This window comes from Etheostoma cragini, chromosome 4 (assembly GCF_013103735.1).
Source record: "Etheostoma cragini isolate CJK2018 chromosome 4, CSU_Ecrag_1.0, whole genome shotgun sequence".
In the NCBI taxonomy this organism is placed as follows: domain Eukaryota; kingdom Metazoa; phylum Chordata; class Actinopteri; order Perciformes; family Percidae; genus Etheostoma; species Etheostoma cragini.
Window position 1 is genome coordinate 16,621,049 of NC_048410.1, and position 23,699 is coordinate 16,644,747.

At 39.8% G+C, this 23,699-nt stretch overlaps 1 protein-coding gene and 1 long non-coding RNA gene across 5 annotated transcripts in view; both read right to left on the reverse strand.

The window, feature by feature from the left end:
* The window catches only part of LOC117943014, a 10,824-nt gene extending 5,762 nt beyond the window's left edge, over positions 1–5,062 (reverse strand). Inside the window, exons 1-2 of the long non-coding RNA XR_004656270.1 lie at positions 4,733–5,062; positions 4,273–4,275 (exon numbers count right to left, since the gene is read on the reverse strand). This is a non-coding gene — a long non-coding RNA (uncharacterized LOC117943014). The remainder of the gene's footprint in view (positions 1–4,272; positions 4,276–4,732) is intronic.
* cacna2d2a (calcium channel, voltage-dependent, alpha 2/delta subunit 2a) overlaps positions 1–23,699 on the reverse strand; it is a 162,380-nt gene that overhangs the window by 101,514 nt on the left and 37,167 nt on the right. For all 4 annotated transcript variants that reach the window (XR_004656261.1, XM_034868796.1, XM_034868795.1 and 1 more), the window contains exon 3: positions 19,888–20,004. Coding sequence is in view for 3 of the 4 variants with exons in the window: in XM_034868796.1 (XP_034724687.1) it covers positions 19,888–20,004 (117 nt within the window). In the remaining variant the exon portion in view is untranslated. The remainder of the gene's footprint in view (positions 1–19,887; positions 20,005–23,699) is intronic.

Genomic DNA, 23,699 nt, shown 5'->3' on the forward strand with positions numbered 1-23,699 from the left:
CACCACACTGTCTATCTCTCCCAGCAGATCATTTTTTACTAGAGAGAAATAAAGCTAAGTGTACTGGCATTTAAATACCAACAGTGTAGTGTGGAGATATATGATGGGGTGTCTGTAATCACTAGTCCCTGGTCTTACAGTATTTGTGCACACACAATTCACCACTTTATCATCAGCTTGTAGCTGCTTTTCAAATTCTTGCAGAACTATTCACGCTTAGATATGTTGTGTTTGTAAATCTAATCTAATTTCTTCTAATTTCCATTAGAAATTTTTTTTATTGGATAAATGAATCTATAGTAGCACATACAGTATGATGACACTTCAAATGATAATCTGTCACACATTTATGTCAATATGTCTTCTGACTTTTTCACTGTATGGAGGACAGCTAGCTTGCTAGCAGGTTTCATATATTCATGCAAACAACATCTGGCTAACAATGTAAATGTTTGATCACTCTGCTGTAGCTCGTCCTGATACAGTCTATACTCCTCTGCCACCGAGAGATGATTCACTGAATATTCAACAAGGGGATGATGCTCAGCATTCACAAGTGCTGAAAGTGGTGGTACCAAAATGTAGGACCTCCAATTTATAAACATATCCACATCTGAATACACAATAAAATGGCAAAATAATAAATAATCCCATCCCACATGACTGTGTGCAAAATTTTAACTCAATCCATCTTTTTCATTTTAGATGCTGGTGATGCTGATTTGCACCCTCCCTGTCCTGTCTAAGAAAATAATCCCACGGCTTTTCTTTTCATGTCTGTCAGATGTGGATTGAGAGTGCTCTATTTTCTGAGCTGATAATTCACTAGAGTGACTGGCAATACTGTGTGTGATGTTGTATTTTATTGGTGAAATGTCATCTTGAGTTCAAAGCCCCGTCCAAAAACCACCTGTTACTGTACTATTCTTTACGTCTGTAACAACCACAGCCACTTTTCAGCCATTTAGCAAGAGTCGAACGAGATACTCAATTTTAACTTCTTTATCGAGATACTGTTGGTCCCGGGTGTGTTAAGCCTAGCACAGCAAAGAACAACGTCCACAATGTTGAAAGACAATATTAAGTTAACGGAGTTAGTGGTAAGTTAACAACTTGCTTAGTTAACAAATAGAAAAATGGGGCAGAAACTTTACACAGCATGTCAAAAGGCTTGTCATCACTCAGTGAAGCTACATATGGCTATTGTAAATTGCCAGAAACACAATCTGGCTGACACATGGATGTGTATTGGTGACTGTCTTGCTAGCTAACAAGGGAAACCATGTAAAAAAGGACTATTTACTGTAGGGCTGTTGAAGAGCATATCTTCACATTTAAGAGAAGCTGTTTCCCCTGCCCACTGTTGCATTAAGTAGCATACTTAATGTTTCAATCTGTTTAAATGCATATTTGAAATATGCGTACAAAAAGACCTTGATCAAAATGAAATACCTTAAAATAAGATTTTTTTTTATACACAGGTTCTGGCGGGCCAGTGTCATGTTAAAGGAGTAGCTAAGCTCCTTTAAGGAATGCAGTAGCTCAGTGCGTAGCGATTGAGTTGTCAAATGATTGAGAGACAACGGATGCGGTTAGAGGAGACAGCTGTTGGCGATCGGAGCATAGAGTAAAATTAGCAGTTGCCTTGCCCTGCCTACCGGTCACACAATTACTGCTAACCTCGGCTAAATCCTTTCCTCTATTGGAAACATAAAATGTATGTGTTCACCTGAACATGGATAAAACAAATAAGGGTCGGACAAAGTGTTGGCGTTTGACGTGATGGGGAACGGTCCGTGAGAGCCTCGTCGAGCTAATCCCAGCCCCTACAGCCCCTTTAAAGAAACACTTTAATTTGTACTGAGAATTGTAGAGGAGACATTTACTACACAGTGATAGTGATATGTCATGTGAGAGAAAAGCATTGGGCTAATTGATGCTGACCATGAGAATAAAGCAGTGGTCAGAATAAATGAATGAGACAGAGGTAGAGCCCATGGCGTACAAGGCTGTTCCCAAGTGTAATCAGCCTAACAAGGGTGAAAATACACACATTCACGGCGTCTTAGACTCAAATTATCAATTTTAAACTAATGCACATATGTTCAGACTCAGAAGCACAAATATGGCACTGACCCAGCACAAAGATGCACAAAAGCCTTCAACATACAGTTATTTTTAAAGAATTTAGGCATTTAGCATTGTTGAAGGGCAGATAATGAAAATACCTTATATAGTTCCAAAAAGGAACAAACTCATATTCGAGAGGGCTTCAAACACACAGCAGCCCCCTGCTTAATTTAGTATTATTATACACCAACATTAGTAGATTATACTGTGCAGCCCGTTCTGTCTGTGCGTATAAAGTCCATTTAACTAGATGGCATTTTCAGTTTCTCATTACCTGAGTGGTATGCGCTGTGTGCCTTTTATCTAATGTGCTAAACCAATCTGCTGCTAGTGAAACAACATGCTGCCAAAAAGACAGCTACATGGTATAAAAGAGCTATGTGGAAAATGTTAAATTACAGAAAAACCCTTACGGGATAGAAAGAAATGGTGAAAAGATAAAAGGGAGGGATAGAAGATGAAGTTAGGAAGATGAAGAAAGCAAAAGTGTGACAGAGGGAGAAGGAGGGAGCTAGGCAGCGCTGAAACAGTCTAACCTTGACAGAGAGCATCTTCTGACAAGCATCTGCCTCCTGTAATAATTTAGAAATAATCTCCATCCACAAAGGCCAGGCAGTCTGGCAGAGCAAATGCTCTGTGCCTGATCGATCACTCCGATTCAGCCAGCTGCTGGTCTCTGTGTGCACATGCCCATCATCGATCTCAGCCCCCCCAACCCCCCATCTCTCTCTCAGTACAGAGTAGGATGATAAAGTGAGAACGAGGATGAAAAGGTGAGACTAGTGATGGAGGTAGTGATGTCGAACTGAAAGAAAAGGGATATGGAAGAGTGATAGATTCTGAAGCAGATTTCAGAAATAATGGTGCAAAGTAAAGAGAAAACAGTGAATACTATTGAAAATTGAAAACAAACACAGTGGATGCATCTCCACAAACTACAGTACAAACTGAATCCCGGCTATCATGCTGCTCCCCCATGATGCTTTGCTTCATGGCAACTATCATTTGCCAGCAACAGACAGTCCTTTTGTTGAGAGGTTCTGGAGGTCCAGTAGGCGGCCACTCAGCGTCAGACACAAGGAACACACACCAGCACATACCATCAACACACCCAATTACTACTCAGCGTTGTGACAGCATTAACTGCCACTGTGCATATGGCCCCTAGCAATTAATTGACTTTTAAATAGTCTGCCATTAGCACCAGTTTAAATGAATAGATGTACTCCTCCGCCTTTACTTAGCATACTTTCCCGTGGCTGCCCTTAAGACGTAGCTCTACGGCGTCATCTCAAATTGTAGTGCAGCAAGCGAGGTTTCAAAGCAGAATAAACCACGGCTCTAAAATATGTCATTATTATTCATATAGACGATTACAGTATCAGATTAAACCTTTTAACTGGATCACCTGTGTGCAGTGTGTGTGTGTGTGTGTGTGTGTGTGTGTCTGTGTCTGTGTGTGTGTGAGGTATAACTTAAATATTCCAAGTGTTGTCAGATGTAACATGACAACAAGGAATTACTTTGTAAGGGAAATATACTGAGTGTTTATGACTTTTACAGTTACAGTTTGATTTTCTCACGAAATCTCTCTTTAAAAAAAGGACTCTTCTTCCTGTCTAGTATAGCCCGACCGATTAAGGATTTTTACGGCCGATCCCGATATGAATATTTGGATATTTAAAAATCTGATATGTATGTTAAAACAAAAAAATCCAGAAACACGTAACAAAATATAAACAGATTTCCCTAACATTAGTTATTTGTAGTTATTTATGAGTTCTGATTACAACAATATGATAATAATTTGTTTTATTGTCACAATAGAACAAAGGAACATCAAAATAAATTAAAGTTCTGATAAAAAAAAAACTCCATTATAAATGTTGATATCGATAAATCGGGAAATGTCCAAAATCGGCCGATAATATCGGCCGATAATATCGGCCTGCCCGCGGTTGGGCTCTGCTGCCTAGTCACCATATTTGAGATGAGAGAAGATAGGAGGTGGTAAAAATGTTGATATGCTCATCTAGGTTGTTTTCCTGCACTCAAAGGAATTAAACTTTACGAACAGCAGCTAGTGCTTTCCGGACTTTTTGGGATCCCCTGTGTTTCACCTCATCACAAAGAAGCTTCTACGCTCTCTGCTCTGATTGGTGAATATTTGTAGCTGCAGCCTGAGACGTGGACTCCAGGAACGACTCAAAGCTGGTAAACAATATTGGACTCATCAGCACTTTTTCCAATGAAAATTAAATAAAAGATTGGCTCAATATATTTTTAAAGCCCATATTCTCCTAAAAAGAGACACCGTAAACCCAGTATAACTGCATATTTTAGAGTGGCTTTTTATGGTGGCCAACCTAAGGCACACCTGTGCAATAATCATGATGTCTAATCAGCATCTTGATATGCCACACCTGTGCGGTGGATGGACTTTCTCGGCAAAGTCCTCACTTCCAGTGCAGATCCATGTTTGTGACAACTGAAGCCTGGTGTCGCGATATAATACATCCATGGTTAATGCTCCACGCCCCTTGGCCGGCAGCTGATTGGACAAACGCATCACTTGGGTCTGGCTACGCCCAAATTTCAAAACGACAGTAATGGCGGCTTGTTCGTAATACAATCCTGTATTTTACGAAAATATTTAATCAAAACTTTTCTGAAAACATTTTAAGCGAGAAATAGGCCATGCAGTTGCTGAATCTGTCTTCATTTCAGATCAACAAAGGTCAGTTTGAAAGATTTACGTCTACTTTTATTGGATAGTCGTGTCACGTTCAATGGATTCATATGCATAAAGATGGGCAACAGCCAGTTTTTTTGACGCCTTCCCACGATGCTTTGCGGGCGCGTTAAAGTCGCTTGAGGTCACCCATAGGAATAAAGTGGAGTGTGGTGTGACAGAAGTCAGGTGGATCTGCACTGTCACACATTTAGTCTGTGAACAATAATTGAGAGAAATATGCCTTTTGTGTACATAGAAAAAGTTCAGCTCATGAAAAATGGGGACAAAACAAAAGTGTTGCATTTATAATTTTGGTCAGTGAATAATTTAAAAAACACAATCACAAACTACAGTGATCCTAGGCTATTTCTTAAAAATATAGTGGAGGGTCAGACGCAGAAGAGGCGGAAGCTGCCCACTTCCTTTCGGTGCCCATTTTAACCAATTGTTCAGACAGACAGTCCTGTCTGTCTGTACAATTGACACGGCGAGGAGCTCCCCAGCCGGCTCACGATCTGTAGCGATATTTTGCCATCTGGTCCATTTTCCCTGTGCGCTGCAAAGGAATCTGGCAAGAAAACACACTGAATCTATTATAAACAATAAAGAATAGCCAATATTGTCTTATCTGATTCTGCTGAGCCCCTTGAAGGTTGGCTTCTGGGCTGGATGGGGCCTGCAGGCCGCCAATTGGATATTCTGGGTGGACAGTATTATAAACCATACAGTATAGGAAGGGGGGGGGGGTCAAATGGTAGAGGTTTATTGTGATAAGCTGAACCTGAGCTTGTAAGTTTGTAATCAATGATCAGGATTAATGAGTATCAAAGAGAAGAAAAAGAGCCGGGCTGCTTTTATCTGAGGTCGCAAAGATTACAGGAGCAAAGGACACACATGAAAAAGAGAGAGAGAAAGAGAGACATGATGGGAGAGAGAGAGACAGTAAAAGAGGCAAGAAGGTAAAAAGGGGGACAGAGTGAGATAATTAGAATTGTAGAGATGGTTTTCCAAGGTCAATGTTTCAGATTCTCCTTGACTGTTTCTCCCCTCCGCCCTGTCCCCTCAACGCTCCCTTCAGTATCCACTCTCTCCACCGCTGCCTCCAGGCAAACTCCCATTTTCCCTTACCTTATTTTCCCATTGCAATGCCTTTCCCCTGTCACTCATTTGGCAGAGAAAGGCAATGTCCCATCCCCCTGGTCACTGCCTTGAACGAGCCAAAGCTTTAGCCGACAGCTACCGTATAGCTTTTCAAACACAGGATGAATTAAATGGGTGATAAACAAACAAACAGGCCTCCTGTCTGTATAGTCTGGGGAGCCACCTGCCAGTCAGCGAAAAAAACAAGGTAACTGTGCATCAAACCACATCTCCAAGCCCCTACTTCATTGGCCTGTAAGGAAAAACACCTGCCAATCATACAACGTGTTAGGTCATTATATGATGACAGGCTGTCAAAGCTCAAGACAGTAGGGCAGGAATCACGGATGACGAAATGAGGAGGAGGAGGACTGCAGGGCAAGTATACCAGAGATTGACGGCAAGAATTCAACTCCTCCTGATAACTTGAGGGTACACACGAGACTAAAATCATTTTAGTGTTTCATTTAATAAAAAAAGATATTGATGAACATGTAAGGTTCGAACAGGTTTTCAAAATGTTTTGAGAGTTTGGGGATTTGGAAAAACAATCCTTGAAGTCACAGTGAAACAGCAGTTAAGAGTTTCTTTGTCTTCCGTAATGTGACGTATTTCCAGGTAAAACACTACACAAGGTTTTTGGGTGGGGTATAGTTACTATTAATGATAAATTAATTAATCGATTAATCCAGTCAACAACTTTTTATAATTAAAAGTAATTTATTCAAGAATAAAATTACAAACTTGATCTGGTACCAGCTTCTCCAATGTGAGGATTTGCTGCTTTTCTGTTTTATATCATTGTGAACATAATATCTGGTTTCTGGCATAATGGTCAGGAAAAAACAAGACATCTGATGTCACATGCTATGTGACATTTTATCTACAGAATGACTTATCGACTAATTGTAAAATAAAAAATAATAAGCAGATTCATTGATAATAAAAATAATCACAGTGCCACAACGGGGGCTCTAGGTTAGGGTAAATGTGCTCTAACACCAATATAAGCCCTGTTTGTTCTTTGCATGACTATTGCAGGCCAATACCACAACTGATATGAGATGATGCAACAAGTTGAGACAGACTCTGAACAGCTTCCACTTAAGAAACAAACCCAACAGAAGAGAAGTGACAGTGCTCTGCAAATGAATGCAAAGGAGAAATGGTAAAAGGGAGAATAAATCCATCTGCAGCCACCTCCTCCACTCAGCCAAGGAGAAATGAGCATAGGGGAAGGCAAAGGGAGGGAGGAGGAGGAGAGAGGGCTGAGGCGTGTGACGCCTTTCTCCCTGGGTAGGGGCAAGGGTGGCAGGCGCCCAGATAAGTTGGGGCCGAGCAAAGATTAACTGCTTGCTCTGATGGAAGAGCAAAATAAAAAGGCAAGCCGACCTCTGCTTCCCTTGGCCTCTCTTTGTGTGTCCTTACTCTGTGGGGACAAGTGGTGGGGATTGTGTACATTAACCATGATGAGAATGTTTAAACTGAGTCCACAGAAGCCCAGGCAGAAAGAAACAAATATCATTCCTCCTGTGAGCAACACGACCTCTCATAGCCATTCAACTCATCCCTTTTTGTCTTTCACATGCAGTCAAACTTTTCCTTTCCCGCAGTCCTATATTGCAAATTTATACAATAGCCTTGGTGGGCGCACCTTATGTGCACAATAAGGTAATGCATGAATTTGTTTAATCAAGATGCAGGTTTCTCTGTTGTGTTCAAAAGCCTTTGACCTCAATTAAATAAAATTGACCTTATTCTCCGCAATAGAAACAGAATAACTTGACAAATGTAACTTCTGTGGACAAAACATAAAATAATATATACCAGCAATTCCATTAGGTTTCACTCTTTACAGCCGGGTGTCCGTTAGCTAACTCTTTCTTTGTGTTGGAATTTTTAAACTCTGGTCAATTTATGGTTAACTGCTTCTCAGATCTCTGCAGGGTAAATCCAGACAGCTAGCTAGACTATCTGTCCCATTTGACTTTTCTGTTGCAGAACTAAAACAACCTTTGAACGTACAAGTTCCTTCCCAAGGCTGTTTTGCTGTGGCACTGGGGCTCCGTCCAGCGCTTATTGGCCTTGTCCATTCCAAAAAGATGAGAATAAGGGACTCCCTCAAGCAGAACCTGATTCTCCATCACAGTGGAATTAAAGCACAGCTTTCCAGGGTCAGAGTCAGGTTATGGATATTATAGAAGCATTCAGATAAAGATTATTTACCTCAATACCAACAGGTACTTTGTCCAAAAGTCACATCTGGCCTCCCACTCTTGACCAGTTTAAAAAGAAATTTGCAACATCAATCAGCAAAAAATACTTCAAATAATGAACCCAAATAAAATGAAAAAATGGCTAATGTGCAATTTTATCGTCACATAGATTTTTATGCAAGTAACCACTAAAGCAATTACGCAGTGTTTAACACCGAATTAACGGGAGGTTTCTCAATCCCTGTGATCTGTATCCACAGAAGGTTTGCGCATCAACTTTATTCCAATGGAAGCCATTTTCCTATATGGCCTCTCAGCTGATGATGCTGATAAGAGGGAGCTGGGGGATAATCGTCTGGATGAAGAGGAGGCAGCGGAGGTGGAGGGATCTGATAGGGTGAAGGGCCGAGGGTTATGAGTTTGACCTGCTTAGAACAGTGATCCATAATGACATATTTAATAAAAAAATTAAAAATAAAAATAAAACTGGCATTCTACAAAAGGGGGCTTACTTGGAAAAGCAGATGTGTCGCTTTGTTACCCGAACAAGGCACTATTTTTGAGCAGTGCTTATTCAATTTTTTTCACCACACAGCGCTATAACATATATTTTGTGTTTGATTGCTGAGGCGTTTTTCAAAAGTCCCTTTCATAAAAATTATCTTTTTCAATTGTACCCTCTAGGAAAGAAAACAACAAACAGACAAGAGTTCTGCCTCGCAATCGAAAAAAAAGAAAGCCTCTGCATTTTAGCACAGCGATTCCTGATTCAAGTGTCTCTATCTTTTCCTTTTCTCTCCCCTCTCTGCAGACACAAAATCACATATGGGATAGGAGAAATATATGTTTTATGCAGCTTGGGGAGACTTCTGCATAAAAGCACAAAGCAGTCATTTCTATTCATTTGTCTCTCGCTGACGGGGAAATGAAGGAGTGAAGCAGATGCTATTGCTACGTGAACAAGTTGCTTAAACAGAGAACGCATTTCTTCCTTTCAAGAAGAAGTTGGATAATTAGATGCTGAATCAAACCCCCCCACTTCCTGCCTGGAACCCATATTGTCACTCAAATGAATGACTTTGTGTGAGGCAGGAACATGGCAACAAAATATACAAATCTTCTGCTGTACACTGACATTTGTTTAGGAAAAAAAGGGGAAGCAGAGCATTCAAATAGAAGTGGAAATTGTACATTCAGAGCTAAAATAAATGTGTGCATTGACGATGTGAAGAAAAGTGCTGGAGGCAGCATACTGCCATGAAGCAGATCAAGTTCTGACATTTTGTCTAATGTGAAATGCTGCAAAGGAAAAGTGGGTGGAATGTTGTGACCTTTTATCAGTGGGAGTGATAGAATGACCCAAGATTATAGATAGAATAATCTTGAGATACTGCAATTTTTTTTAACAACACAAAGCTGTGACCTATCCCTACGTGTGTTTGTAATCACCACCCACTCTGTCTGATGTGTGTGTGTGTGTGTATGTGTGAGCATGAAGGTTGCTGACCTTCTGACACATCTGTTGTGTGTAGCAGCAGCATAGTGACGGTATTCACAGGTGTTGTAAGTTTACAGGTGGATTCTCCTTTGAAGGTTAAACAGGCAATGCTTTAGCAAATTCTCTCAAGGGTTAGAAGAAGTTAGTCTGCCATACGTTGAGTGAGGTGAGTGTATCCGTGTGTGTGTGTGTGTGTGTGTGTGTGTGTGTGTGTGGCTTAATAGCTTTGCTGCAGGTTGTAACAGATGGCTACTAATGGAAGTTCATAGATCTGAATGACAGGGGCCAGGGGATTGGGGAGGAGATTATGGGAGGGGATGTGTGATTCAGTGCATGTGTGCGTGCACACATCCATGTGTTGGGAGTGTGTCTACCTCTGTACATATGCACGATTAGTGTGTAGCTCACTAAAAAAGTGGACCAACTAGTGTATCCGTGTGTGTGTGTGTGCGTGTGTGTGTGTGTGTGTGTGTGTGTGTGTGTTAAGTCCTTGGGTTAGGGAAGATAAATGTTAAACAGAAATTTTCAGCTACCCTAAAGATGCAACCATAGGAATAGCAGTATTTGTCGGTAGATTGGTGCACCACTTTGGTCCAGAGTCAAATATCTCAATTATTGAATGGATTGTCCTGGAATTCATGGTCCCCATAGGATAAAGCCTGCTTAAGTGATCAGTTGACTTTTTATCTAACACCCTTGGCAGGTCCAACCTAATTTATCCAATGAACTATCTCAAAATCTACCTGATGAAATTTTGTACAGACATTCCGGGTTCCCAGATGCCAAACCCTAATGACTTTAGTGATCCCTGCCTTGTTCCCAGATGGGCTAACTGTAATGCCTTTGATGATCTCTTGTATCATCACGTCAAAATCTTGATTTGTCCAATACTTGGTTATCACCAAATACCAACCATTCCCATCAGCCGGTGAACGAAGTAAACATGAACTGGATGCTAATGGGAAGTCAAACTTGTACTGTAATTTCTGTAGTTCTCAACTCTCAGTCTGGGATCAATCCAATTTAGAAATTGCTTTGTATTGTTTGCTTACACAGTAAAGAGGCAGGCTATGACTGACACAATATAAAAACGAAATAAAAAATACAGTCCTTAAGCTATGTTTGTCACACATCAATGATCATCAGCTGTATTGAAAACACAGCAGAGACATTTCAAGCATCAAACATCTTCCTCTGTCACAATATGTCATCCAAATGAATGTTTTAATGTATTTTGCAGTTGTGAAAGAATTGCCAAAACATCAGTTTGAAAGCCTAAAGGCATACGTAAAATTAACCACAAATGGTGTTATGTCCTCAGGAACCAAATGGAATCTCTCTGAACTACACTGACATAAATTTGGCTTTTGCCAATCAGTGCATGCTCCAAGTTGTAGAGTTTTCTTTTCTATTTTTACCCAACTAGAGCTCGGCCTACTTTCCCTGTACTTCCCTGATGGGACCTGAGAGTTATAACTGCCTCTCCAAAGACCTATAGGAAATGAAAAACCAAATTACTTTGTTAGAGTCTCACTGTGGTGGTAGTGGTGGGAGGGCTGGGGTTGTTTTATGTAGCTATGTCTTCTGCAACAGCATATAAAATGTTTCACACATGTTAAAGTTCTGACTGCTGATTGGGTTCATTAGTTATTCAAACCATCTGACCTCCCCACAGTACTGCTCAGACACACTCATTATGAAACCCTTGTAATTCATTAAGCTCCCTAAATGAACACAAGCCATATCGAGGGGTGCTCGCTGGTACGGAGTGGCTTTCCGTGCCTCTGGGAGGTTAATAGTAAGTGTGTGGATCAAGTTTCAATGCTATGATGAGGGCTTATGATCATAATAGAATCCACATATTCCTGGAATAAAATAAACTTCTATTCTACAAAACTACTTTAATAGTAATGGTAATTATGATCATAGCACGTACACTTACACATATTCCCGCAAACATTAACTTGAATGTTGCCCCAGAATGAGGTGTGAGGGGTGCGGGGCTGCAGGGAAATCTCGCCCCCTCTGAAAAAGAGACAACTCCTTCATTTGTCACTGCGTCACGCCAACAGGAGGAATATAATCACTTGCTGCTGGTGGTGTAACTCATTGTGTTCACACCAGCTGCTGTTGTACCGCTGCTGTTGGGAAATACAGAAACTTAATATTCAAGTGATTTAGAAAGCTTGGCAGAAGAGCTCCTTTAAAGGGTGTACTATAGAGTATTTATCGATTTACCGGCACAGTAGACAACAAACAACACAGGGCAGCGCTGCCTAACTGACTGAAAGGAATCGTCAGTTAGCTTATAAAAATCAGTAACCAGCCCCACATTAGACAAAGGACATCTTCACTTTACTAATCCTCCAGCTCAAGTACACTCTGCCACTGAGGGCCAATCCAGATCCGACTGACAGCCCTCACTAATCACAACAGCTTCACAGTGATGCGATAGCGGGAACATCATTTTTAGGGCTGGTGGCCCTTTAAAAGACTGAGGGCTGAATTTAGCGGTTATAAATTGGTAATTTGTGCCGGATGCCTGTTCAATTAAAGCCAGTCACTGAGGCGTCTGAGAGCTTGCTGGGATGACGACTCAAGCCATCAACCACACAGTCCAAGGAGATGGTTACACTCCCAGTGTTACTGCAGTGACCATAATTACAACTGTTGCGTTATTGTAGTTGTTGTTGTTTTTAACCAACAACTGAACCAAGTATGACTAATCATTAAAAAACACAACAGTAGAGATTTAGATAGATTAGTATAGATAGTAGAGAGGTGATCAAAGCTGCATTCCCCTCGTGGAAACAGTGTGTGAAATCCAAAAGAAGTTCACACTACACAGCTAATTCGTGAGGGTTATGTATGCTCTGACAATCACCCAGAGTTAACGGGAGGTTAGCTGGTTCAGCTTTGGGGTGGTTATTCAGAAGAAGTAAATGTAATGCTTACTGCTTTGGCCAATGCTTGCTAAGTTACAAGAACACTTACTAGTGTCAGAATGACAAGGTAATGAGGAAGCAAAGTAGGTGCATGACCGACAGCTTATTGCTACAATTTTGCAGTTGGATAACTGTTCAATGTCTGCTATAATTTCCTCAATTTCTTTAGTGGAAACACAAGTATTTCAGACATTTTTCTAAGCACTATAAAATTGTCTGTATAGTGCAGGTGAGCACAGAGTGAACAAGTCGCTAAGTTAGAAGATCTTAGTGTTCACACCGGTGCCAACACGTGCATGCTCACACTTTTACTATGTTTGTTGGCTGTGCGTGCAACGCACAACAGCCTGTGTCGCAGTGAATTATAAATGGATGTAACGTGATGACAGATGACTCAGAGCGGCCCGTCCCTCCCCATCCCTGACCCAGCTGTGTCGTCTTGGTTTCCACAGTCAGGAGGAGATGGAGGCCCACGCAGTCTGATTGATTAATTCTGTCAAGCACACTTTTGCTGTCCCTGCACAGTGTCCGGTCTTAGGCCTCCTGCCATCTCTCACAATCACTATCAGCATGACTGCAAAAGTCACAGAACATCTCCGTCATTCCCAAAAGAGAAGCTGCCCACAGTCCACCATTTCCTTCAATTTGCTTTTTGTTCTTTTGCAATCAAAACAAGCCTGCTTGTCATGTTCATTTGTAGTTTTAAAAATCTCCAAGAAGCCCAGTTGACTTTTTATTTTTGACACATACTGTGTGATGTAACACACTACTTAGAAATTAAGTTCTGAACCAGAAGAATCCCCAATATTATTTTTTTAAATCGACAAATCTGACCAAACTTAACTCAAGGTCCACGTACTAGTGTTAGCTAGCTCAGTTAGGTATCTCCATGAAAACTAAGCAACTCCCTCTGCTAAGGAGGAAAGTGAGATGATGTTGAAAGTTCCTGAAAAAGTAGAGAAAGTGGACCTTGAGTTTTGCAAAAGATAACTTATTTACTTTTTTGCCAAGAGGTTGATGAGAAGATTGATACCACTCTCATATCTGTACGTTCCAAATGAATCCACAGCCAGCAGCCTTAGATTGGCATGGCATAGCATCGTGACTGGAAAAGGAGAAACAACTAGCCTGACTGTCTAAAGTTGATACAGTAGTAGCATCTTTCAATTTTTTGAAGTCATAGGTGTTCAGAGGTTTTTCCGAGGTCAACAATGAATTTCCACACTAAATTATTATTTTAATTTTTTTGGTACTTATGCAATGAATGGTCTAGATGGTGATACATAAAAGGTAATAAAAGCATCAAACAAACAGACAAAAGGACAGAAAGACAGAGATAAAAAGATGGTGTTATTAAATTATGTGGGAAAATATATGGTCTGACCTATATTGTGTCAAGAGAGACAAGATTAAAAAAGATAAAAACGTTTGAATGCTGTGACATGTTTTCACAATACATCAGGGAAGCGGCTGGACTGGATACAAACTCCTCCAGTGTAACAGTGTTTTCTCACTCACTTGTCAGTACATTTCCTTAGCTGTAATATTGAAATAATATTCAACCAGGCCTCGTCCCTTCTCCTTCCTGTTTCATCTCAATGGTTTGACCCTGCAACCATCTCAATATGCCACCTAGTAGTGTGCTGGGTGTGCATCCATCAAGCAGGGAGCAGCCCAGAGGCAGCCATCCTTCAGCCTTTAAGTGGTATTGGAATAGTATTGAGATCTGTGTAATTGGATTAAACCAACCTTTGTCCCCTCTTTATTCCACCAGTTCCCTCTGTGAAATCATAACTTAAGAGCTTTGACAATGTTAGTTTTGCTGTGCAGCAGCTGATGGGAATGTAACATGATCCTTGTCTGTAGCTCCTAGCCTCATCTTCCCTCCCCGAGGTGGGAAAATCCCAGAAGGGGCCTGACTGACAGCTCGGCTCTGCCTGGCTTTGACTGACAACGTACAGGATGTTGCGCAGCCCCAGATGGTTCTGAGAGGTCCAACTGATCTCAGGCCTTTGTGGCGATCATATGGAACATTACAAAGAGGAGCACAGGAAGGGCTCAGATCATTCTGGGAGGTCTATCACACCAGTTTGGCTTTATTCACATGACAGGTTACGCAGAGGGCTGTGTTCTCTATGGCTGCTCAGGCTTAAAAAGCCTGTCAGACAGACACTTGTGTATCATCGCTCAGGTGTTAACCTGTTGCTCTGATAGCACAGACACATAGGAAAACACAGTCAAAGTACAAAGAAGCACATGCAGACTGGTGCATATGATGTGTGCATGCACACAAAGACTCACATAGCCTCTGCTACCAGCAAAGCACCGCATATTGTAACCTCTATGCAACTGATATGACCTAAAATAATCAAATAACATAGTTGGGACAAGTATATAGAATATTTAGGATTATTTATTGTCTCATGCATGAGACAGTAATAGTTATTAGATACTAGTATTACATAGTGAAGTTTGTTTTGTTTAAAGGGACAACAATTGAGAATGCTTTAATATCAATTATATTCAAATGACAATAAATAAATATAAATATGTACTAGTTTGCACTGTCCCCTTCTTAGACAAACTTAATAAAATTTTACAGATCAGTTATTTCCACCTCATAGTTGTATACCTCCGCCAACCAGTCAAGTTGCAGTTTACGTCCATGTCTGTACAGACTTGTATAACATATTTAGTGAGACTTTGAAGAATTTTAAAACTATACTAAGTAGCCTTTTCCTAAAAAAAGTAACCCTTCTCAATCATTGCGTAGGATCTACTAGAAGTGTGCGGCGGTGTCTGTATCTGCACAGACCCTGCCCTCTGCCTGTATTTTCCTCTTCTTTTGCTACGGACATGAGGTCACAATGACCTTTCACCACCTAAATCTAATCTGTTTCTCCTTGATTCCAAATGGACGTTTGTGCCAAATTTAAAGAAATTCCCTCAAGGTGTTCCTGAAACATCATGTTCACAAGAATGGGTGAATGGACAGACAACCCAAAAACATATTACTAAAAAAGGAAAATACTGCAGTTATATTTAGAAAATGTGTATTTATTATGCATTTATCGTAAACGTTATTCTCCACATACGTTGAATTGTATCCTTGCTTATATACAAATTTCCGAGATTTGCATGTTCAGCAGACCTGCCGTGGACTGACTAAACAACTATTACACTAGAAATGAATTGAAATAAATTGATTGAAAACGAGCATTGGGTAGAATGTGTCAATTTTTCCTGTAATCAGTACCAAACAACTTAAGTTTTTTTCAGCAAACTCAGAAATCATTAGGTTATTATTTGGTCTGTAAAAATGGTTAGCAAAATTCCTTAAAAAGACTTCATAGTCTGTTTACAATGTGCCTCAAACAAGAGATGGGTAATCATGGAACTTGAACAGAACAGAACAGATCAACATACAGAAAACCTGGTGATAAGTTACTGTATGTAACTAAACGACTTCCTAAATTCATCAACCCTCCAGTAAAGTTGTCATCGGCAACCCACAGGTTCACTGAAATAAGCTAAAATGTTGAACATCAGAGGAAGCATTCCTGAGTCATACAGTATTTCAACCTGCCTCTAGAAAACAAAGATTTATATGACGTGTCCAGCGGCAACATTCAAACCTGTCAGCCTACCGGGGCTTGAGTTACATTTGAATTTTGGCATAGACCTGAGAATCAGATCACTGTTTGAGAAGACAGCTGGAGCCAGAGGCAAGAAAGAAAGAGCAGACAAGGACATAGAGTGGAAGAGATTAAGACAAGGGAAGGAAAAGAAGAAACGTGAAGGCTAAAGCAGCATCCATTTTGTTTCGATAAGGGAAACTTTTAGTACATTGCACTTTGAATTATATTTTATAGACTTTCATATTATAGTTATAGTCTTTTTCAATGTTGGTTTTATAAACGCAAGCACACATTGCTGCATTAATTATGTCTAATGATGACATTTTAGCTTAAATGAAGTAGACAAACAGTTTGGGGCATGAAACAGTCTTTTCCAATTGTTGCATGCCCACACTGTATCTTGCAGTAATGGCCCCAGCTAAACTGTGAGCTTGGGCAGGTAAGCAAGGGAAAACTCACCAACTGCATTTTGGTTTTTCACCCCTTTCCAAATAAGCAGAGTATTTAAATGATTAAAATGTGTTGCTAATTTAGGAATTAAGGCTAAAGCAACTAAATTCAGAGCGTTAAGAAATGCGTCCCTCCCCACTTTATGTCAGTAACTGAGTATTTAGAGTCACTGTGCATTTTTTCATTACCAATATAAACATGAATTACAACGAATCACCCCGAGCAGTTTTTTAAATAGGTTGCAGAAGAAGAATTTATTTTTGCACACATACACACACATTTCCACTTTTTTATGTAGCAAGGAATATTCAGGACTAAATAACCATTACAGGGGGTAGAAACGGGCCAGAATATAAAACGCTGTCAATACTGTGCTGAGCAGAGTTTGAGACCTTCTTATCTACAGACTGTATTAAAACATGGCTTTTACTCCCCCCCCACCGCAGGAATAATAAGTCCACATGAATATATTCGCCAACAGTCTTGATTTATTTGTTTTAGTAGACAAAATCAAACCAAATCTGCCTAAATTAAACATTTTAACTTCTTGCATACTTTTTGTTCAGGTTTATACTGTATACTATAATGACTTTGTGTCTTTGCATTGCTCATTCTCTTTTGCAATTGTATCGCTCTTTTCCTCTCTTCTCTGCTTTTTTCTTTCAATTCTTTCCCCAGTCTTTCTCTCCTCCAAGTGCTAACTCACCCCCCCCTGCTCCATCTTTCCTTCTCTCCCGCTTGCTGCTCATTTTTAAATCTATGAATTTCTGAACATCATTTTCTTGATTTTTCCACGCCCCAGGGAGACATTCTCATTCCAGCCCTTCTCTTTTTTCACCTCATTTCCTCCCTCCTGAGTGAATCTCTCAGACAGGATGTGAGGTGACAGTGTGGCCCATGGAGGTTAGGGTGGGTTTGGTTGTGGTGTGCGTGTGTGTGTGTATGCGTGTGTTTCCAAAAAATGGGGGTGGGTGGATTGTCAGTGCCCTTCCAAATCCAATCCTGCACATGACCACGGGAGATGTACAGTAGCGCTTTTCCCCCTTTCAGGATCCAATCTGTAGAATTAACTGTGCCTTAGAGAGACTTCTGCTCCTTGGCACGAATGAGCTTCATCCCACAAGACCTCATGCTCTTAAAAGATATACACTCCTGCCCCTTTAAAAGGTTTCAACTGTGTTAAAATCTGTCAATGCTTTTGCCTTGAGTGACCATATCGAGGCAGAAACAGGGGGGAAGTGGACAGTCCCTCAGTCGCCCTCAACCTTTAAATAAGGTGCTTTGCGAATGAATTTAAAATTCTGCCTTGCATGTACTCAGCATACACTGATATAAGTGTTCAGAAGTGTAAGCCAAAGATGTTTGCGACATGAATGCTTTTATAATTTGTATGTACTGTGTGATAAAGAGAAAATATACAAATCTGACTGCAGGGCAAGGTTTGCATTATATGTCTTAAAAGCATATTACAGCCTCAACAATTTCAGTGTATGTGTGTTGCTCATGCACAACAAAGAAGATCACAGAGATAAAAAGGAATCAGTGTGTGTGCAGCTGTATGTGTATATGTGCATTGAATTGCATCAAATTGAATTAAATTGAATGTGGGTGGAGATGATGAGAATCGCTCAACTGATTAAAAGGAGTGCCTCACTGCCATTATGGGGGCAAAAATAAATTCAGATTTAAAAATACAAATTATTATCAGGTAATTTTGCAAATATATGCTCTCAACATCGCCTGTCATATTAAGTGTGAAGATAATCTGAACAAGTAAGACAGACCACTAAAAAGGGAGCAACATTTTGATTTTAGAATCCATATTTCCGGTATTAAATACAGATATATAATATACAAATGCTTCTTTTCTTTATCTCTGGCTTCTAAAAATTAAAAATTGATTGGGTATACTTTTCTCATTTCCCTCCTTGTCACTCATCTTTTCTTCCCCTTCTCTTCTTCTCTAAAGGGTTAGAGGTTCCCCACTGTGAGAGCGAAACTAATTTTTAACTAATCAAAGGGCTGTCTGAGCAGAACGCTGGTAATAATAATACTCAAAAATGTAGGACCTTTGAAATAAACACTCTTCCGATGCATTGCTTAAACTAGCTTAAAAAAAAAAAAAAAAAAAAACTCCTGCTTGGTAAATTCCATTTAACAATTCTCCATTTTTGTCAATGACAAGATATAATCATTGTATTTTAACATTAAGTTATAGTACACTGCTTTCTACAAGAGCTAAACAAAGGAATAAGCATGATCTCCTTCCTTCATCAGAAACCTTCCAAAAAACTGCTGCTAATAACTCAGCCTGTATATGGCAAACTACATGCAGACCTTTTTTCTGTTTTATTTTGAACTACTTCATCATTAAAGTTTTTGTTGTTTTTTTATAACTTTTTATTGCCCCCACCCAACCCTGACCCCCAGCTTAACTTAATTTAGTATTTGTTAGTTAGTTAGTGTTAAAAATTGTGTATCCTAGTTTCAAACCCTTGTTCTTTTTGTTTGTTCTTTTTCTTTACTATATATATCTTCTTTCTTTACTATGTATCATTACTATATACAAATATATAAAGACAGCATAAGTAAGATTAGGTTAAAAAGTTTAAAAAGACTATTTTTTATACAAAGGATTACACTAACGCTAATCCTACTGAACATAAATAAAATACAGTGTGAACATAAGCGGCAGCAGTAAACAAATAGCTGAAACATGTCAGACTACAATGACGTTGGATTGTGATTATGATTACGTGATTATTGCACATAATACCTACATTACCGAGATGTGATCATAGAGACATGATATGGAAATATATGTTGTGATACCAGTTTGACACTCCAAGTATGTAACACTGAGAGTAAAGAGTTATATACTGTAGTTTGATGGCCACAGGCAAGAACAACCTCCTGTGGCGCTCTGTTGTGCATCGTGGTTGTGTGAGTCTCTCACTGAAGATGATACCCATCTCAGCTGACATAAAGAGAATATTCTTCTTAAAAAGTTTTACAAATATTTTTTTCAAAGATTGCACAAAATCAGAGCACAGAGAATGTAATGATGTGTCGTGTGTGTGCTGTGTTTTACATTTCTTATAGTGCATGTTTGTACACAGATGCATCATCCTCTTACCTCTAAGGCTTTCCTCTTACTGTTGAGCAGCTTGGAGATGTCCCGTGCCACTTTCTCCACCAAGTCCTTGGGGTTGTTTCTCTTGATTTCAAACTGGCTCTTCTTCTCATTATAAATCTGCAGATGGAGAACACAGGGAATCAGAGGTCAAATTACCGGAGCCATTAGTTTAATTAAGAAGACCACAGAGGAGCTGTTTGATTATTCTCAAGGTAGCACACAAGATGGTAAACATTTGCTGTAGAGCAGACAGTATGCAGCCTGTCGTTTTACCCATAAGCCTCAGCACTGTAGCAGCATTAAACACAGAACAGAGCCCTAATGGCAAAGCACTTAGCTAGCCAGCTGCAGTCTGGCAGTCAGGATCAAATTAAATAAACGCAAACTCCAGCAGATCCTCACTGCTGGGTAAACATCTTGTACCTCCACAATGTTTACTCCGTTGGAACTAACACGAGCAGCCTTATTCACAGCTTAGTGACAACACATTTGCAATCTAATCCAATGGGTTACTGAAAGCTATCCTAAATCATGAAAAAACATGGCTGCAAACGTTTGTTACCTATAAAGGACCATAATCCCCTAGATTAAATGCAAGTATGAATTACTTTTTTAATCAGAAACAGCAATATATCAAGCGCTTTGGGACGTTACTAGAATGAAATAAGGTTAGACCAATTAAACAGAAACAGACCACACAAAACTAAGCAAGAGAAATGGGTTTAGGATGCACAAGAGACTGGGATGTTTGGAAAGTAGGGACGTCCAGAGGCAGAACGACAGATGCTTGGACCGCTGACAGGAACGTACTTGGGAGATTAGTCTGCTACCCCTGAAAGAATTGTGAAGGCTGACTCAGCGGCCCAGGCTCCATAGAATCTGTAGTCTACAACAGAGCACCACCCGAGGGATAACCACTTATCCTGCTGCCCTAAAACACTGCAAGACCCACTTTCACACTGTAACACCATTTTGTATAGTTCTTCTGAAGAAAACCCAGGAAAAGCCTTTTGGTTTCTAAATATTTTTAGGCAATTAGGGTCTTTGTACATCTTAAATATGAGGCTCAAAATGCTGCATTTACTCAAGGTTGTGTGTTTAGTTAATTGCACTCTGACGTACTATGAATCCATTTTTGTAATCAATCATTCACTCAAGTAATCCCACACACACTTTAAACCTTTCTTACATGATATGATGAAATGCATGCAAAGAACAGGGTGTTTTAGGGGACCTTTGACCCTAATTATACCTGAACACCTTAGATTTTTCTGATTATCTATATTGTAAAATGTATGTTCATGTTTAAACGCGGAGAGGTGACGAGTAATGACAGACAGCTGATGTAGCCCATATTGGTGCTGCAGGTACCGGCACTGGCTGTAAATCTGCACACTATACATGTAACACACGCAAAATAATACATTCTGAACTCCTCAGTTCTCATTTTTGGAGAACAAAGTTTCTAAGAGGTTGATGTCAAGTTCTTGTTGTTTTCTCAGCCATGCCTGAGATTGGTGCTCTCATTAACAGCAGTCTGTTAATGAACTTGTTAGTTTTTCAGCGTACATCTGACAATCAAATCTGTTGACCTTTAGAAAGTTTCTCAAGGCTTTTGTTTCACTTCTTGTGTGGTTAAAAACATGAGTATTCAAATTTATTTATCTTTTTATTAACTCACCAAAGCTCTTCTCAGGCCTAAGTAATACGCCAACCATTGAGTGAATTGATATCACAGATAATTGACCAAACATGTGTCTAGTCCAACATTATCTAGTAAAACAAAGATTTAAAACTGCGTGTGATTATATCAGTTCTCTCTGTGTGACAATGTGTGAGTAAGGCTGCAACAAATCTCGGGGGAAGAAGGTATAGCATAATGGTCAACCATACCCTTTAAATAGATTTTTATTAATGTCCATTTCATGTCAACTAGACCAAAAACGTCTGAAATATGCTGTTTTTGTTTCATTGTTGAGCAGCAGTGGTTCATTGTGTTTGTACCATACCGTGTGATGTGGCTAGCTGGTCTTCATTTGCCAAAGTGACACAACCAGATGTAACCATTCCTTCTAAAATGCACACGTGTGACTTTCATTCCAGTTACAGAGATTACTATTTACAAATGAAGACTTTGCAGTTAGATAAAGTAAAGCTTGACTGTCTGCATCAATTGTTGTATGTATTGGTCTACTGTAGTGTGAGCATAATTAGAACCAAGAATCAGTGAAGCAGTGCTTTCTTACGTGTCATTAAACAACTGGGGACACCTTATACTTATCTTTGATTTTAAGTCATAATAATACTAATACTAATAATAATAATAGTATTAATGCACAAAACACGGGTGGTCTGTACATTTTGCAAAACAAACTGGAGGTGAGTATTCGCAGTAATGCTTGCCAGTCTCCTGCAGGGCAACTGCTATTTGTGGGCTGATCAGTTGGGTCTGTTCACAATGAGCAAGTCATTGTTTAAATTTATCTTTTGATTAAGTTAAGTAATCATTGTGGCCTTTCAGTCACTATCTAGGATGTTTGAGATTCAATCCCCACACATGACAGCACCCACGTCAATTGGATCAAACCTGATTGAAATCGCCTGATTCTGAAGTCTCATGATTGAATGTTTATAAACCAAATCTTTTCATATTTGGCAAAGTAACAATCTCTTGATTTGGCATGAAATATTATGTCTGTGGGATTGATGTGTTGATGTGCAGCAATTAGGAAAAGAAAACACTGGCGTCCATACGATCTGTCTCTGTCAAGCTGAAGGCTGGGCAGACAGCCAGAGGCAGTTTCCCTCCACTGGCCCACTGAGCAGGCAAACCTGGCCCCAGAAGCTTAGACCATGCCAATGGAGCACTCTGACGAGATTGCCTGGTGTCTTATTTTGGCCGCCCTCTGAGGGATAAGGGATCCTACTTAGTTTCAAACAACACTTTAAACTACTTCTCAAAGTGAAGGTGAAGCCTGCATACTTCATCATGATGCAACAAGAAGACATCTTATTAAATATTTTTTGATGAGTAAGACAGGTAGTTCAATCATTTTAGTTTTGTTTCTATGAGGTAGTCTGCAATGCAATTCAACAGTCCATGCACGCACACACAATTGCACACAAAGGAATTACTCATCACCCCTCGGTTCTAACTGAGGCTCAGACCTGAGTCCAATAATTACGTGAGTATTTACGCACAAGAACATACCAACACATTTGCACATACACACACACAGTTACACACACCGTGACATACACCATTTCAGAGGGCTTTTTCCTCGAGGTGGAAGAAGACATTAATGGAATCTTATTAAACCATAAAACAAGAGCAAAGTTTTCTCCGCTCCATTGACGGACTACAAACCCCTGACTCTTTTAAGTAATGCATTTTTCAAGTCGATTTAAAAACCATGTCAAATTTGTTTTTAAATCAATATTCATTCTCTTAATGTGTGGTAGTGCTCTCTGGGTCTGCCTCTCTCTGGAAGATGCATGGCTTTCTCTGGGACATTACAGGCAAAGCCTTCTCTACTCTGAGCTCAAACCAAATGCAAAAGACAAAGAAAGAGATCCATAAGACCCATATTGCCACATGTGGGGATTCCAAAATATATATCTATTTGTATTTATACACAGCAAGGTCCACTTTTGTTTTTGTAAAACGCTTTGCAGGAAAAAAATGAGCTGAGGGATTGTTTTTCAGGGGGAAAAAATGTCATCATTCTAATGCATTGTATAATGATGTAGTCCCTGCTACTACAATCATCAAAGAGCCTCATTTGGAAATATGTTGCTTAATTACCTCCTCA